This window comes from Panthera leo, chromosome C2, assembly GCF_018350215.1.
Source record: "Panthera leo isolate Ple1 chromosome C2, P.leo_Ple1_pat1.1, whole genome shotgun sequence".
Lineage (NCBI taxonomy): Eukaryota > Metazoa > Chordata > Mammalia > Carnivora > Felidae > Panthera > Panthera leo.
Genome location: NC_056687.1, coordinates 39,722,149 through 39,741,669, shown reverse-complemented (window position 1 = coordinate 39,741,669; position 19,521 = coordinate 39,722,149). Strand labels below are relative to the sequence as shown.

The 19,521-nt window shown below is 38.2% G+C and overlaps 1 protein-coding gene across 1 annotated transcript in view; it reads right to left on the bottom strand.

Moving 5' to 3' along the window:
• CHMP2B (charged multivesicular body protein 2B) overlaps window positions 1-15,400 on the bottom strand; it is a 28,919-nt gene extending 13,519 nt beyond the window's left edge. Inside the window, exons 1-2 of the mRNA XM_042955460.1 lie at window positions 15,103-15,400; window positions 1,392-1,483 (exon numbers count right to left, since the gene is read on the bottom strand). Coding sequence (XP_042811394.1) covers window positions 1,392-1,483; window positions 15,103-15,136 — 126 coding nt within the window. The 5' untranslated portion in view covers window positions 15,137-15,400. The remainder of the gene's footprint in view (window positions 1-1,391; window positions 1,484-15,102) is intronic.
• Between the last annotated feature and the right edge of the window lie 4,121 nt (window positions 15,401-19,521).

Here is a 19,521-nt window from a genome sequence, read left to right as displayed (position 1 = left end):
TGGTGGGAACAGAAAACATTACAGCTGATTTGAAAAATTGTCTAGTAGTTTCTTACACAGTTAAAATTACATTTACCCCATAATCTATCAATCCCAATCCTAGGAATATACCCAAGAGAAACGAAAATATATGTTCACACAAAGACTCCAATAGTATCTTAATAGCAACTTCATTCAAAATAGCCCAAACCTGGAAATAACCCAAATATCCACTGGCTGCTGAACAGATAAACTATGAAAACACCCATACAATAAAGTAATATTCATCAATTAAAAAATTCATACTGATTATATAACATTGATTAATCTCAAAATAATTATGACTGAAGGAAGCCACATTAAAAAAAAGTATTCATAGGGGCACCTGGGTGACTCAGTTGGTTAAGCATCCAACTTCGGCTCAGGTCATGATCTCACGGTTTGTGGGTCCGAGCCCTGCCATCGGGCTCTGTGCTGCCAGCTCAGGGCGTGGAGCCTGCTTCAGATTCTGTCTCCCTTTCTCTCTGCCCCTCCCCCACTGCGCTCTGTCTCTCAAAGGTGAATAAATTAAAAAAAAAAAATTTTAAAGTATTCATATTATATGATTTCATTTATATAAAGTCTAGAAAATGTAAACTAACCTACAGTGACAGATCAGTATTTACTGCAAAAAAGGGTGTCAGGGAGGGATGGATAGGTAAAAGTAATTGCGAAGGGAATAAGGAAACTTTTCAGGATGGTGGGGATGTTCATTATTATCTTGATTGTAGTAAAGGTTTCATCATGTATATATATATATATATATATATATATATATATATATATATATGCTTATATATATATATGCTGAAATGTATCAAATTATATGCTTTAAATAATGGAGTTTACTGCATGTCAATAATACCTCAATCATGCTGTTTGTTTAAAAGATTTAAAGCAACATATAAAAACATAACATAAAAATATTTAAAGACAAGCAAGACAGTCTATTTAAAAAAAAGGACATTCATTATCACAGACATAATGATCACTAAAACATCAAGTAAGATATCTGTGAGTTAACATAATTATTTCCTGTAACTTTTTGTTATTCAGGACCATTTAATCTTTGTTGTTAACTGACAATAAAGTAGCTGTGTTTTGAGAACTATTTCCTCCTGGGCATTCATGACTTCTACAAACTGAAGAATAATTTGATTTTATAATCAGCAGAATACACAGAATCCTGATAAAAGTCAGCAGAATGACATAATAAATGAAGGTAAGCAGAAAATTCAGGAAGACATAAAATGCCATTTCTTAGTAAATCACTTACCACCTGCCATGTGTCTTTTTCTTAGTTAGCTAATTATTCTAACACTAATTTCCAAATTTGTTTGAAAAGTTAAGCTGAAATTTAATGTTCTACTTACCAGCTGTTTTTCTTGTTTCTCTAAAGCTGCTCGATCTCTGATTATAGCCCTCTGTGTACCTCGTAATTCTCGATTCTGTTCCTTTATTACATCTAAGAGAATCACAAAAGAAACTTAAATGTAATTTTCTTCAATACCATTTAAAATATCAGACTTGGAGACTTTATTAAAAAAAAGAAACCATGTTTTACTAGATGTTAATTTTTTTATTCAATATAGTACATATATATATAAAGTCAAATATATTAAAACTTGGATCATAAATATTAATTAAAGAACTACAAAAGATAACTGCAGATATGCTATAGTATCCAAAAGTGTATATACATCACAATAAAAGATTCCCTTAGAGAACATTGCTATACAATGTTTTATATAGCACATAAATATGTCACAAACACATTCTTCATCTCTTCTTACCCCAGTATTATATGAAATTCCAGGAAGGAAGACAGGTCACTAAGTCATCATATCATCATAACAGAGTGAAATAGTAGACCTTCCAATGAGGCAGACCTGGATTTGAACCCTCCCTCTGCCACCTGATCATTATATGATGATATCTTGGGAAAGTTAGTTAATATTCTAAACCTCAGGTTGCTTATTCATAAAGTAAGGATAATTGTTAAGGAGTAAATAACACACAATGTCCTGATACACTATTAAAGTTCCACTCAATCTTGAAGTTTTTCTAATTTATTCATTTGGATCCATCAGGTCCCATCTTTGGAAGAATTAAAGTGCTAGTCTAGGTCCAAGGGACTATAATTTGGGTTAGCTGTTACTAAATAGTAATTTCTTCAAGGATCACAGATATTGATGGTAATTCTTGCCAAAACTGATCTTTCATTACCAGGAACCTTGCTAAGTGTTGTACATATATTATGCAATACAGTATCGACAATAATGCTATGGAGTTGATTTTTCTATTATTTTTTTTTTAACATTTATTCATTTTTGAGAGACAGAGAAAGAGTGTGAGTGGGGGAGGGGAAGACAGAGGAGAGAGAGGGAGACACAGCATCCAAAGCAGGCTCCAGGCTCCAAGCTGTTAGCACACAGCCCGATGCGGGGCTCGAACTCACGAACCCGAGAGATCATGACCTGAGCAGAAGTCGGGCGGGCTCTTAAATGACCAAGCCACCTAGGGGCCCCTTATTTTACACTTAAAGAAAACTGAGAGTTGGGAAGTTTCAATAACTTGCCCAAGGTCACAAGACAGTATGCAGTAATGCCAGATTTGGATCCAAGTGTTCTGTCTCCTGAATCAGTAATCTTAATCACTTCACTAGAGTACCTTTCTAGTCAAGAAGTAGATTTAAAAACAATGGTAACAGAAAGAACAGTCTCTTTATCAAATGGCATTGGGACAATAGGATGTCTACATGAAAAAGAATGAAATTGGGCCCCTACCTCACAATGTATATGAAAATTAACTAAAAAAAGATTAATGACCCAAATGTAAGAACTGAAATTACATAATTCTTAGAAGAATACATAGGAGTAAATCTGCATGATCTAGGACTTAGCAATAGATTCTTAGATATGACACTAAAAGCATGAACAACAAAAGAAAAAAAAAAGATAAATTGGACTTTGTTAAAATTAAAGGCTGTGCACCAAAGGAAAGACATCCCACAGAAAAGGAAAAAATATATACAAACTATATATACATATATATATGTACATATATATACACACACATACACACAAATTATTAATATATAGAGAGTCTAGTATTCAGAATATATAAATAACTCTTAAAATCCCAAAACAAGACTACACACACACACACACACACACACACACACACATATGTCAAGAGTCTAGTATCCAGAATATATAAATAACTCTTAAAACTCAAAAACAAGACAATCTAATTAAAAATGGTTGAAGGACCTGAATAGACACTTATACAAAGGAGATACAGAAATGGACAATAAACACAAAAAGAAGATGCTCAACATCATTAGTCATAAGGGAAATGAGAGACATTTCACATCCACCAGAATGGCTATAATCAAAAACAAAAAAGGAAAATAACAAGTGTTATGAGAATGTGAAGACTGGTACCCTTATATATTGGTGGTAAGAATGTAAATTGTTTCAGCCACTGTGGATAAAAATTTGGTGGTTCCTTAACAAGTTAAACATAAAATTACCATATGATCTTACCAACTCCACTTCTAGGTATGAGAGCTGGAATATAATAAGAAATGAAGTCCTGATACATACTACAACATGAATAAACCATTAATACATTATACTAAGTGAAAGATGCCAGATACAAATGGTAACAGATACAAATCTGATTATACTCAGATGAGATATCAGAATAGATTGATCATAGGGGCGCTTGGGTGGCTCAGTCGGTTAAGTGTCCGACTTCGGTTCAGGTCATGATCTCACAGCTCCTGGGTTCAAGCCCGTGTCGGGTTCTGTGCTGTCAGCTCAGAGCCTGGAGCCTGCTTTGGATTCTGTGTCTCCCTCTCTCTCTGCCCCTCCCCTGCTCATGCTCTGTCTCTGTGCCTCAAAAATGAATAAATGTTAAAAAAAATTAAAAAAAAAGAAAAAAGAATAGACAAATCACAAAGACAGAAAGCAGACTGGTATTTGCCAGGGGTTGGGGAGAGAGAATGCGGAGTCACTGCTTATCATGTACAGGATTTTAGTGTGAGGTGATGAAATGTTTTAGAACTAGAGATGGTGGTTACACACCATTGTGAAAGTACTAATGCCACTGAACTGCTGTTCACTTTGCAATGGTTAACGTTATGTGAATTTCACCTCAAATAAAACGACAGAGCCAACACTCGCTATCCTTTTACTGATGGAACACCAAACTTACACATTTCTGTGTATAATGTATAACTTTACTCATAATAAAAATAACTACGGTCACCTGCGTGGCTCAGTGGGTTAAGTGCCTGCTCTTGATCTCGGCTCAGGTCATGGTCTCATGGTTTGTGAGCTGAGCCTCACATCAGGCTCTGTGCTGATAGCGTGCAGCTTGCTTGAGATTCTCTCTCCCCGTCTCTCTGCCCCTCTGCCCCTAATAGTTGAATAGGTTTCTTTGCTTCAAGGCCTCTAAGACTATTTAGTATATGAATATGCAGTCAATTCTTAAGTGGAGAACATATTATAGATTATTTCCTACATTTGTTAAGTCAAGAATTCCTTTTAAGAATCTCTATTAACATTTCCTAGATGTTAATGTTCCATGGAGCATTCTGTTGGGATTCTGTTCTAAAATAACACAATTTATTAGTTTCCTATGGCTGCTATAACAAATACCACAGACCAGGTAGCTTAAAAAACAGAAAACTAATTTTCTCACAGTTCTGGAAGCTGAAAGTCCAAGGTCAAGGTATTGGCAGGTGTGACTTTTCCTGAGGTCTCTCTCTTTAGCTTGCAGATGTCTGCCTTCTTTGCTGTGTTCTCATATGGCCTTTTCTCTGTGTGTGCCCATCCCTGGTACCTCTTTCTCTTCTTATAAGGTCACCCTCGTCCTGAATTAGGGCCACATCTTCATAACCTTTTAACCTCAATTTTACAACCTTTACAACCCTATCTCCAAATACAGTCACATTAGGGGTTAGGACTTAGCACGAATTTTGCAGGGGTGCCTGGGTGGCTCAGTCAGTTAAGCATCCAACTCTTGATTTCAGCTCAGGTCATGATCTCATGGTTCATGGGATCAAGCCCCAAGTCTATGCTGTGCTGCTTGAAGCCTGCTTAGAATTCTCTCTCTCCTTCTTTCTCTGCCCCTCCCCTACTTGCACTTTTTCTTTCTCTCTCCCCACCCTCCCCCCCTACCCTTCCCCAGCTTACTAGCTCACATGTGTTCTCTCTCTCCCTCTCAAAATGAATAAACTTAAAAAAACAAAACAAAAAACAAAAAAAACATGAATTTTGTGGGCATACAATTCAGTCCACAGCACACAATATCTTTCCTCTGACATGTGCAGACAGACACTAAGTGGCAAAGCTCTTATTTCCCTATCTTTAAAACCGATCATGAGCCTTTTCATCCTCAACACTCAAATGCTCCTAATTTTCTTCTTTTGAACTTAGTACCCTATCTTGCCAAAGCCAATGAATTGGTATAAAAACATTCACCACTTACCCTACTGTTTCAACAGAAAATATGTTCTAAATTTAAAACTATGAAATTACAAATAAACTTTTGGAGTATAACATCTTTGTGTACTGAAAAGTCCCTAAACTCAACTAATATAAAATGAAATGGTAATACTGAGATAGTGATGAGAGTCTTCTAAAGCCACAAGAGTACAGAGATGAAAGAGAAGCCACCATATTGACAAATTAAATTGTGGCCGGATAACTGACACAGATGCAAAGCAATTGCTGAAAGCCTTGATGGAGAAGATCTAGAATTCTATCAATATATACTTTTTCATTATTAGGGTGATATAATAAAAAGCATATATTTGATCTTTGTCTGGAGTTCCTGGCACAGAGCTCCTAAAACCCTTAGTGAGCTTCCTTAGTGATAGCAATATCTTTTAACTCAAGAAAGGGGACCCCTAGATAGCTCCTGGAGGGGACTGGTCACCAGAAAGACCAAATACTTGATTAGAGAATGGGAAGTTCAGCCCCAGCCCTCTGACCTCAGGAGAAGGGAGTGGGGCTGAAGACTAGGTTATAAAAAACTCTTGAACAAAGAGATTAGGAGAGCTGCTGGGTTGGTGAACACACTGATATGCTGGGAGGGCAGCATGCCCCAAAAAAGGGCAGGGAAGATCTTGTGCCACTTACAGTCCCCAAAACTTTGCTTCCATTTGGCTGTTCCTAGGTAAAGCACTTTTCTGAGTTCTACGACTTGTTCTAGCAAATTATCACACTGTGGAAAGAGTTATGAGGACTCTAGAATTTGTAGCTGGTTAGTCAGAAGTACTGGTGGCAACCTGGGACTTGTGACTGGCATCTAAAATGAGGACAGTCTTGTAGGACTGAGCCTTGAACCAGTGGGCTCTGTGCTAACTCCAGCGAGTGTTAAGACTGATCAACTTTTTGAAGACACCCCACTGGTATCAGAGAACCATAGAGTAGAAAATAGATATAGCTATCTGTTGGCAAAACACATTATTATGACAGGAAATTTTACCAAAACATATAACTTAATCAAAACAGTTTTACTTCAATTTTATGTATCTATGTGTACCGTAACTGTCACTGTATATTAGAGAAAGAAAAATAAAGAAAATTAACTACTACATATTCCATAGCCTCATATCATAGTTAATACACCTATTAATATTTAAACAGTTCTAAGCTATAAACCGAGAACATCTAATGTTGCATACTAAAATATAGTCATAACACTTTAAACCATATTATCATGAGAAAAAGATAGTAAAACATTTTCTTCATATGAGATGATAGGCATATCCTATAAAACTTTACCTTTTAGGAAAAAAAAAAAACAAAAAAACAAAAAAACAAAAAAACAACTCCTATCCTAAACCCACATTTAATGATTTGGTCTTCTAGATAATTCAGAAGGAATAATTTGAATATGGTTCTGAGAAACTTATAATATTTTTTTAGGACAAGTTTATTTCCCATTCTATTTATTTTTTGGTAGGTCTAATTTCCTCCCAAGCTCTTTCAGAGCAAGGAACACAAGTATTTTATTTATTTATCTGTTTGTATCCTGACTGCATTTTATGCCAACTACTGTCCCAATATAGTATAGTTAGCAGTGACCTAAGGGAGTACAAAGATATTTGAAATGTAAAAGAATGTGCCTCATAGGCATAGTTAACACATTCCTTTAAGATGTATAATAAACTCTATATGTTACCAAGAAAGATGGTTGATAATTTAACAATAACAAAACTATGATAGATCTCTTTTACCAAACTATGATAGATCTCTTTGTACGGTGGAAAAATAGAGCACTGACATAACCAGATACTTCCCTTACAATTTCCTACTGCCTCTTTTCATTCTGAGTCAAGACAATAATAGAAACAGGTACTGGGTGTTGCTGACATCTAGGAGATGGAGCAGCACTGGACTCCTGTCCATAGTGTGCTTCCTTCTCCAGGCAAAAACAAACAAACAGTCCCAGTTTTTAGATTCCAACACTTCATCTGCCTTGTGGGGTTGTTGTGAAGCACTTCTTAACAGGTAGTAATAAAAAACTTCCACATTGTTAAAATGGCAATGCTACATGGCTGTGACTGTGGTATGTTCTCTTTGTGGTATGTTCTGAGAGATAAAAAGGGTCTGGAGCCACCCCACCCATCACCCTTTTTACCCACCCATACCCAGCACAACACTTAGAGAAGGCCACCCAAGTCAATTCCACTGTAGGTATTAAAAGCTTATCTCAAGCCTTTCAGGCTCTTTTTACTGAATGAAATATACATGTATGCACTAGAATGATCACAGACTTAAATTCTGGACTCAAGATACAGACAGAAAAGGTCACTCGGCTCTTCTCGGTTCTGAGTCAATAAGGTATATCTGCTTACAGAAAAAAAAAAAGTCGAAAATAAAAACAAAACAAAAAGGGTCTCCATAATGTAGTCCAGCCTAGTTTACTAGAATTCTCTACTGGGATTTGAGTCCAGGCCCCAACTTGAATTACGACTGTCCTTCCAGATCCTGCTTATTTATATACAATTTATACATTTCAGGATTAAAGAAAAAAAAAAAAAACTTTAAATACAGGCATTCATTAATTTGTGAGTTATATTTTAAACATGTTTAAAGTGCCCTTCTTCTGGGGAGAAGGAGGGAGCCTATCTCAAGTTTACAGGGTAGTTGAGAATTATTGCCCTAGGAGCCCCGAGGCACAACATGCAGATGTTTTCCATTCAGTGGGATTCAAGTTGGTCTACTGGACAGCATCCTCCCTACCATATACAGGATTTGTGCTTTACTACAAGGTCATGTTTACTATAAGGTCATAACAAAATCTTAATCTAATACACCATATTTTCTGCTTTAAACGTATTTCTTTAAAGAAAAAAATAGTTTTGATCTAAGCAATTTTATTGCCTATCAGTTGTCCTAAATTTAGCCATCACATGGATTGAAATAGGAGCACAAAATGTTCCCACATCCTGCTTTACCATTTTTACTAACTTGCTCTGGAGATCAAGAGCTGAGACGAGAGGGCACGTCCACTTTAGATCTCATCTACCATCTCTGCAGCAGCTGTGAGTGAAGTGGTGATGGGCCTGCGGCCCTGGTATAGCAGGGTAATGGGCATTAGATACACCCTGATCATGACTGAACAGAAGAACCACCAGTGTAAAGGAGGTGTGGTGGAGCGCACCCAACAATAAAGAGGAAAGGAGTCCTGGCTATGCAGGGATGTACCACCTTCTTGGGTTGATGAGGAGAAAATAACTGCAAAAATGCTACAAACTCAAAAGTTAAGGGATAAGAAAGAAATGTTAAAGGTCAGTTCCTGGAAATGCTGGCTCTGGGAACCAAATTTACTGGGAGGCAGAAGGAAAATGACAATGAGGGACTGGGTAGGGAGGAATCACAATTCGACATGCAAGCAAATCTGTTTCTTAGGCTTTGGAAATGGTAAACCAAAAAAATCAGGGAGGAATGGTATCAGTTTAATTAACCAGTTTTGATACATAGTAAAGAAAAAATAAGAACAAAATATAAAACAGAAAACAACTATGGGAAAGAGAAAGGACTGTGGAGGATTGTGCTAACAGATTTCTTCTACATTTGGTCCAGGGAGCCAAGGATCTATTTAAAAACTAGGTTGAAGTTGAAACTCTCAGCAGGTCTTTCTTGGAAGGAAGAGTTGGAATACTAAAGAGAAAATAGGAGGGGTACCTGGGTGGTTCGGTCAGTTGGATGATCAACTCTTGATTTTGGCTCAGGTAATGATTTCAAGGTTCCTGGGATTGAGCCCTGCATCTGGTTGACAGCCCACTTGGGATTTTCTCTCTCTCTCTCTCTCTCTCTCTCTCCCCCCCCCCCGCCCCCTACTCATGCTCTCTCTCTCTAAATGAACAAATAAACCTAAAGAGAAAACAGGAGAGTCTAGCCCTATGGTAGCATAAAAGGAATGCTTCCCTCCCTACCCCCCCCCCCCCCCAGTAAAGTCTCAACTCACTCAGCCCTGAGAAATTCATTCAGATTAATTTATTATTAGTAAAATATCAGTGTTTTTCAAGGGCTGAAGGAAGGTTTTCAGATGGGCTATGTGTCAGTAGATCTTTAGGTCTCAATTGGTCCTCAAAGACACAGGCTTCGGTACCATTATCAATAACAGCTTCAGTTCAGAAAATTGTGAAAGAGCATTTTCTCACTTTAGGTAAGTGAGGGAATGACCAGGAAAGCTCCTATGAAAGGGAAGTTTTACAAACTTAATGGACTTGGAAGGTAGAAAACAGTAGCATGAAAAGAAATACTAGTCTTTGGGGTCATGCTAGGGATGGAGAAATACAAGAGGAAGACATGTTCCTACAGAAATAACCATACTACAAGTATGGAGAACATTTACTGAGAAAAATGCTCAGAAGAGTACTGTGCTCCTGAATCCCATGTTCAGTTATTTTTCTTTGTTGTGCCAAGAACATAGGGGCCAAAAGAAAGTAAAATTTGAGTTTTTAAATATCCAGAACAACAAGCACTAAGGGAACACACAGCATACTAGGAAAGATCTAGGTATTGTAGACAGCACCAGAAGGATCTACCTTATTTGGTAGAAAGCAGAAAAGTTCTGGATAGAATTCAGTTTATATAGATGGTGGGTTTTATTTTCTCTTAAGATATCACAAATGTGGCATCACAACCTACCTTTTGACAGGAGATTCATCCCAAGTTAGTCAAAATGTCACAGATTCTGAACTCTGGACTATTAGCATACATGGATACAATCCCAATAAGGTAAAAACCAAGAAGCTTCCTCCTCTTCTGTCAGTAGGGTTCCTCAATTACGTCTGAACTTGTAGGTGGGTGACAATGGTAAATGGATGTAGACTATAGTAAGCTCTGGATTTTGGAAACACTACTTTTGGTTAGTAAATACTGTTATTTTGAAATTGTGTCTCTAAATTTAATCTGCTACAGAGATACTTCCATGTATTCTGAAGTCTCTGCTACCTTGCATATATGGAAAGTAGGAAAAACTCAGAAAAAGCATAATCCAACTTTGGAAGGACATAAGGATCTACTCTAGTTCCAATGAATGCAGGTCAGGAAGCAGAGATAAAAAAAAATGAGAATACAGGAGTGAGGTACTTAATGTAGTCTGAGATGGCATCAGAGAAAAGTTCTCAGGGAAGAAAAACACCCAAGACAGTGCAGGTTAGCCAGAGAAAGGAAAAAGAGGATCCTATGCATAAGGACATCATAAGCAAAAATACGTCAGAGTGAGAAAGAGTATTTATGGTATGTTCTGATAAATATAAGAACAATACTGCTGGACAGTAAAATGTTCAGAGTTATGACAAGAAAGACAAGGGCCAAATCAAGGAGGACCATATATGCCTTATCAAAGAGCTCTCACTGATCCTGTTGGTACCAGTGTTATAAAAAAGGAGTTCACACTGGGGAGTAGCATAGTCTGATTCGGATTTCAGGTGGATCAAATCACAAGGCAACTCTGTAGATAAACAATTAAAGAGCTATGAAGTTATAGAGAAGAAAAGCAGAAAGGTGATGTAATAAAGCACAAGATAAATGGGATCTGAATTAGAGCAGAAGTTGCAGGCACACAGTGAAAAATCATGTGTGTCAAATATTTAAGAGGCAAAAGGAGCAAAACTTAGTAATAATTAAAGGTAGGAGGCAAAATCAGGACCTGGCAACACTGGAGGAGGAGACTCAGGAAAGGAACTGACTTCAAGGAGATGGTGATGAATTGTTTGGAATACCTTTAATTTCAGGTACTTTGAGACATCTAGGTGGAGACACTCAGTAAGTCGTTGGTCTAAAACTTAGAAAAATATAACTAGAGATTCAAATTTGTGATCCATCAGCACTTAGGTAATAACTAAAATAATAGGAGTTTGGATAATATCATGCAGGGAGAGTGTACAATTAGCATAGTGGTAGCCCAAGATAGAACCAACAAGAACACTAACATTTAAGGACCAAGTTTAAAAAAAAAAAAATGAAGAAAGGAAAGAAGAGAGGGAGGGAGGAAGAAGGAAAAAAAAGAAAAGAAAAATGTGTAAGAAAAAAAAGAAAAAACAGTGGTCAGAGGAATTTGGGGAAAATATTAAGAGTTTCATGGAAGCCAAAAGAGAATTTCAATAAAGAAATTATTCAATAAAGAAATTATTCAATAAAGAAATGTAAAATGTAGACCCAAGAGATGATTACTAAAAAATGGTCATTTGGCACTCTAGGAGTCACTGATGATCTTAGCAAGATCTTATCACTTAAGATGTAAAGCAAACTGCTATAGAACGGGCGGGAGGGAGGGGGGAGTGTCTGAGAAATACAGGGGTGGAGATAGAAGACAACACTACTTCAAGAAGTATACGTGTAGAGCAGAAAGAGATTGGAAAATACTTCCTCAGAAATGCTGGCTCAAAGGAGAGTCAGCAAAAGGAGGTTGTTTCTAGTTCTAACACTGTTAAAAATAGAGTTCTACCAGTAATTCCAAGAGAAAAAGAGACTGATTGTCTCAGACAAAAGGTTATCATTACATGGTGCCTACTAAAAGTTGAGAATTCCATACACTAGCAAGAACAGCAAAATTAAATCATGCCATAGGATCTCTAATAAGAAAATACCAATGATAATACTCAAGGGATGAGGTCCTGGTTTTGCCACTAAGTTGTGTGACCATGGGTAAATTACTTAGTCTTTTTGTATCTCAATTTCCTCACCTATAAAGTGAGAATAATAATAATACTTAAAAGTTTTGTGAGAATTAAATAAGATGCTGTATACGAAATGCCAACACAATGCTGGCTTAGAGTAGGACCTCAAATTTGTCTTTATTGAAGGTAACAGACAAAAATTATACACACCACACTCACACACATATGGCTTAAAGAATTTCACTTTTTAAAAGACACACTTAGTTGTCCATTTATGACAAATCCTCAATGCATCCTGATTTACAGGTTCATAGTTTCAATAAATAGGTCACTATTAGTCCACATAGGGGGGAAAAACACTGTACACACATTACCCTATGTATATACCTTAAAAATCAGTGAAAGGAAAACCAAATACTCAATTGTAATTACAAGTTCAAAGGAATCTTTCTCTTCTATAGCACTGAGGTATAATTCTCATTAATTTCTGTAACAAAGTATACACTACAGAGACTTGTTCATCTTTGTGTCAAAAATGAATTAAACATAACTCTGAATAGTAATAAGTGCTGTAATGTTGTCTCCCTTTTTAATTTACAAGTGCAGTAGTCTTTAATGATATAGTATGCAACTCTTCCAGCCAATCCAAAGAGACAAAAAGATTCAATTATTCTTCAGATCTATAAGCAGTTACATATTTCCCTTATATATCAGAATTTCATTACTGCTGAAACAGATAAAAAGGCAGCATACAGCAAAAGATCTTATGATCAATAATCAACGAGTCCAAGGATCTGGGAGAAATGCATAAAAATACATTACATTTTATAATATATAGCCTCATTACTGCTAAGAAGAATGCTGTCACCTTTTAAACAAAACAAAACACCTTCTTTTTAATAAAACAAGGAGTAAAAATATCAACAAAGCTCTATATCAAAGTAATGAAAGTACAAATATATAATTAAAAAGTCATTAAGTGATTTGAATTGACGTGATAATGTAAAAAAAAAAACAAGTATGCAGTTATAGTAAATAGTAGCAGTAGTTATAGTAAATGTGCATGGTGGGCAAATTTGCATTCAGAATTTCACATAAATCTTTAAATCAGTAGTATAGCTCCTAGCTAAAGTCCTTAAGACTTTATTTTCACAAATAAGTCTCTTTAGCAAAAAACATTATTTCTTGGATGAATTAACCCAACTGCAAATGAGTATACAGTTAAATACCCTCACTGCACATCCTCACTGTGTTTTTTTTATTCTGCTCTATATACTTCAAGCACAATAGTCACTAGGCTGCCAAAAGCACCAAGAAGCACAGAAATGAGAATACAGAACTGATATTTTTGTCTTTGAAAATATTTGACAGGTATTAGGCAATTAAAGCTGTTTGGCCTTTAACGTTAAAATGTTTTTTAAAAATATAATTGGTAACATCACAGTAACAAAGGTATAACTCCTTTCCTCTGCTTAGTCAATTCTCACTGTATAAAACTGAAACAAAAAACCTTTTCCCCTGTGAAGTACTATACAATAACTGGAAACCACAATATTGGTGCTGTGTGTGTGTGGGGGGGGGGGGGGGGAGTACCCCATTAAAGATTAGACAGCATTCTCAAATAAAATCCATCCTTCATAATTGTACTACATCCTATACCTACTTGGAATGTGTTCCAGGTACTGTAAATGGTACTTCTTAGTTGCTAAAAAGTCCATAAATTGAAAAAAAAAAAATTTTTTTTACCCACTCAGGTTAAGCAAAAATGTATTATGCTGTGTGCTAAATGAGGGCTAAAATGACATTATGTGTTGAAGTGATGGCTAGAGTGGCAAAGTAAAAATGATGTCTTTGTTATCCTCACCAAAATAATGTTGTTGGCACTGGAACAGTCAATACAAAGGAAAGAAGGAGTTACCCCAGGTCTGGACTCAGCACCCTGTTTGTACCAATCACTGTCTAGCTACCACTGCTCCTTTTGTGGCAGAGTTAGACCCTTACAAAGAAGTGATTCTTTAGTTGAACCAGCAGCAACCTAGACTCAACATGTAATAGGAAACACGATTTTTAAATAGCTTGAATGAATTTGATTCCTGGTGGCAGTCAATGAAAATATCAAGAGTAACTAATCAGTGTTATATAAATATACACTGCAGTAATTGCTAATAAACACCATTTTGTATATTTCTATACATTCACTTTTTTCCTCTTAAGATTACATGGAGCTAAATGTCCAAAACAATGCGAGTATCTTAAAATGGAAACTTCTATGCAGATAATACATATCACATCTCTTACTTTAGACAGTAAAAGACAAGCAAAGGGAAGGAAAAATACATTATGAAAACTAAACCTAAGGCACATTCCTTAGGTTCCTTTTATATTTTTACTGGAGCCAGTAAAGCATTTGTTTCACATCTCTTTGATGGGATATTCTTAGGGCAAAACGACCCAGACCCAGGTTCATTTTGGAACTGGAGCCTGTTACACCATCCTCCAGCTCAGTACAGGTTTCCTGTTCATACGTCTGTAAATAGTACAGCTGCAAATTGAAGGAGCAACAAACCAACAGATCAAACCAACAAGGAACTGACCAAATCACAGTCTAACAGTTAAGGGCCAGCTGAATCCTGTCTCCTTAAAATGCTCAACACCTCGCTAAAGGAAAAACCGGGCGGGGGTGGGGGTGGGGGTGGTGAAGGTGGTGTGTGCCGTGTTATCAGAGAGAAGCCAGACTGCCCAGGTGAGGTTGAGGTGCGGCGAGTCAGAGGAGATGAGGAAGCAGAGAAGTGACGCACGAGGGCGGTCACCTGTGGGGCCACTTGATCCAGCCCCGCCCCTAGGGACAGCAGAAAGAATCGTGGCCGGAAGCCCCCAAAACACGCCAGGGAAACGCCGAGCTGGGCCCCTTCGGCCCGGCCTGAACTCACCATCCACGGTTTTCTTCTTGAAGAGAGACGCCATGGTCGGAGACCGCGCCCAGGCTGCCCGGCTCGGCCCGGTCCGACCCGCGACTGGGAAAAGGCAGAACGGAAAGGACAGGCCCTTGGAGGGTTTGGGGTGGTGGAGCGATGGGCAGGAGAAGAGGGAGGGGTCACCAGGCAGGACCCGCGGAGGGCGGGTAGCTGCGAAGCCTACCGCAGCCGAGTCACCCCCGAGCTCAGGTGACCGAGAACTAAGACACTTTTTGGAGAAGTCACTTCTAGGCGGCGCCTGCGCATTAGGCGCGCGCGCTTGCGCACTGGGGCGCCTGAAGCTGCTGCCTCTGCCCTCACCTCAGCTGCTGCCCGCTTTTTCCGCTGGAGGGGTCGCCGCGTGGCGTGTCAGGAGGGGGCTTGCGGTGGTATCAGAGCGCGGGAGACCGTGAGCGGTGCCGGGAAGCTTCTGTGCCTCGGTTCCCTGCCGAATACAGAGAGAGATGAGCCTTAATTAGCCCTTTCCTCCCAGCGTCGGGGGAAGCTGGAAGTGGGGCTCCCCAGCGTTTTAGGACAAGTGTGGGTCGTCCCGGAACCAGTTGGTTTACGACCATCCGTTGCTGTCAGTATCAGTACTCTCATAAGTGCAGGGGCTGGTTGCACTGCTGTGGTCCGTGCCCCAGCGGTGTTTGTCCCCGAAGTTCACGTTCTTTCCCGCCCTGACGGGCCGGCGATCTCCGTGGCGCTCGCCGGCGCAGCCCCCCATGTGTCTCAAGGCGTTCACCTGCAGTCCTGGGCCCGTGGATCTGACCACCCGGCGTGTCTCTGGGTGCACTGTTCCTAAGCTTGAGGATGACGGGGCAGGAAGGGAATAAGGAGCAACTTTTTTAATGCAACACTTGGTATTTACAATTCTTGGCTGGAAACATTAAAAAAAAATAAATAAATCCACACATGTTTGCCTACCGGTTTAAACGTCTCCAATTCTATTTCTTAAAATCTCGATTTCTTGCCATTGCGTGAAAAAAAATCATGGCTGTACTGTGAACCTATTAGAATGCTATATAGCTGCATATTAGTGCTTAATGTGGGGGGAGGAGCCTCTAAAGGAAAAGCATAATAAATTATTCAAAGAATACTTACGTGTATAAGCATAAATATGGAAAATACAATCTTAGGATCAAGACCTTAAATTCATTGTTTTACTTAAGCATGTGTGTGTGTGTGTGTGTGTGTGTGTGTGTGTGCGCGCGCGCGTGCATATTTCAACTTAATATATTGTTTTACTGTTTAGAATATTTTGCTGTGAACTTTTTTCCTTCCAATCTGTTAGTGCTTTAAGCAACACTGCCTTCCATAGGATAAAAATGATAGTAGCCTTTGTTTCATGTCAATTCTGTCAGGGAAAACACTCCAGGAATAGTGTCAATACTATTAGTCATCTCTGGATTTATGAATCATGTCTCAAGGATTTTTAAGTGTTTGTGGGAGTCAGACTTCACTTCCCCATTTTTTTCTCTCTCATATCAAAATCCTCAGTGCCACTGAGAATCCTGCTGTTGTTGCTAAAATTTAGCTAAGAGACTGCTCAAGAAACTTTCTCAGAATGACATGGTAATATGCAAACTATAATTGTCTTACTCCTTCAAATTATTCTAGATTTTATAGGAAAATGGAGAAGTAAGGAAACGGGGAAAAAATGTAAACAAGAACACTTAGTCCCTGCGCCCAAAGCCTGGCCTTTCTGGTGTAAACTCTGTGGCAAAAGGCAGTTTACCCTGGCTGCCTGTTGTAATGAATGGCATTGAGCTGTGCTTGAATGCATGAGGCAATAAGCTGTTATGTGTGTAGTAATCGTACTCCTCCCTGCTGCAGTCACCCTTGTTTTATTACTCCTATACAATCCCCCCCACTGACCCAATTGTAACAGTTGGGAAAATGCCAAAATACTTAGCAGCAACCATATGGAAGATCCTCCAAAAGTGCACAGCAGGAGCTAAAGACAGGGCTTGTTCATTACAATAAAGACAAAATAAAAATATGTAGTATTTAAACTCACCACTCTAATAGCTTGATTCTCCCATAGTTTGAGCAGGCACATATTTAGCTGATACACACCAGACTGGCTGGCATCCATTCTGATTAGTTGGTGACCAAACTGTACCAGTATGTTTTGTATTTGCTCCTTATTTAAAGGGAATGTACACTTAAATATAGCTGAGAAGCTGAGATACCAAGGAGCTAAAAAACTAGAATACATAGGTATTTTCCATTTATTTAAAACCACTATCATAAAAAAACACGCCATCGTCATAAACTCACTGAATCAATAAGACACATATATAAGCATAGTGGATAGAGGAAACATTTTAATTTGATTCTTTTGAAATCTCATTAAGAAATGATGAACTAATACCCTATGGTCATATCATTATGACCCAATGCTCTTCTTCCAAATTGCCCAGATAGCAAAGAATATTTATTACAAACCTAATGCCACATACCATGCTTGAAGTGAAGAAACAAATACAGTTCCTCCCCACTTTTCTTTTCTTTATCCACCTTCCTACCAGGTTTTTCATCTTTTTTCATTCAGTTGTTACAATTCTGACACTAATTCCAATGTGTGTGTATTTTTTCCCCCACACCAAGCAATTCTCAGACACCACCTAGGTGTTCTATAATTCAATTCAGTTCTGATACTATTTGGAGATAGTGATACTATTTGGAGATTCCACAGGTTAAAGGTTCAGTCTTGTGGATTGCCCCCACTTCAGATGGCAACCACAAGTCCAGGTTGTTACTTGTTCTCCTGACTGAGCAGCTATAAATCAGAGATTCCCATCCTCCCCACCCTCCTCCTTGGGTTTGATTAATTTGCTAGATAGGCTCATAGAACTCAGGAACACTGTTTATTCACTAGATTGTTGGTTTATTGCAAAATATATTAAAGGATACAAATCAACAGCCAGAAGAAGATATAACCAGGGCAAGGCTCTGAATGCAGGAGTTTCTGTTCCCTTTGGAGTTTGAAACCCAGGGCACAGCAGCACATAGAGGCATTCTGATACACCGGCCCAGAAGCTCCCTCAACCTTGTCCTTTTGGGTTTTCACAGATGCTTCATTACATTGCATGATTAATTAAATCACCAGCCAGTGGTGACTGAACTCCAGCTCCAACCCCTCTCTACTCCCCAGAGGTTGCAGGGATGGGACTGAAAGTTCCAACACCCGAACTACAATATTGGTTTCTCTAGTGACCATCCCCACCCTTAAGTGCTTTCCAAAAGTCACCTCATTAACATAAAGTCAGGTGGGTTTGAAAAGGCTTTGTCATGAATATCAAGATACCTTATCACTCTTATCCCTTAGAAAATTCCAAGGGTTTTAGGAGCTCTATGCCAAAAACAGGATGAAGATCAAATATATATATTTCTTATTATAAAACACACTATCACATTTGTTCATCATGGAGAAGTAGGCTTTGGCTCCTTGTAAGAAAAAGAGTGCTTAAAACCAGAGCTATTCCAAAATGGGTGCTGTGTGAGTTAGTAAATTCCTTGTCAAGGAAGTGTTCAAGGAGCAGGAGCATGTTGTAGACAGGATTCCTTTAAAGAATCAAAGTCTTGATTAGAAAGTTTCTAAGGTTTCTTTAAAATCTGGAATTTTATTTGAATAACATATAGCTCGGGCCAAAGTACCTTGGCATATGATGTTTCACACCCTGCAGATAATACTACCAAACTACCAAATCCTATTGGCTTCACCTTTAAAGTTATGCTAAAGCCAAAAAGACATAGTATTTCATCATTTTGAATCATCCCGATTCAGGTAACCTTTATCTCTCATCTGGATCATTACTGCCTATGTTATTTCCTTGCATCTATCCTTACGTCACTCCATTTTTGTCACAGCATAGCAGACAGAGTGGTCCTGTTAAAATGTGGATCAGATCATGCTGGCCTGTTCCTCAAAAAGAGATCAACATACTCCCAATACTTAGTCTGGAACACACATGCATGTGGGCACACACATGCACACACACATCTGTTCTACAGACTAAACTTCCGTTGTTTATTCATTAAGCATCCAAATTTTTACCATCCAGGTTGCTCTCCTATTTCCCTTCATTATCTGTCACTCAGGTGGAACATAACTGTTTAGAAGTGATCTTAGAATTATACCATCCATTCATTACCTCTGTTGTTCTGATACCATATTTCTGACAGCGCTCCCCTTGAGTGCATTAGCATTTTTGACTACCATTCTTTGAATCATATCAAACTTTTAGTTAAGTAAAGCTTTTGCACTTTTTTAAAAATATAAACTCCTACTTAGTCCTCCCCATCCTGTATTTGATTGATGGATAATTTTAACCTAAAAACCCCAAAACGAAACTTTTCATGCGTCACTAAAGACATCCATTCATCTTT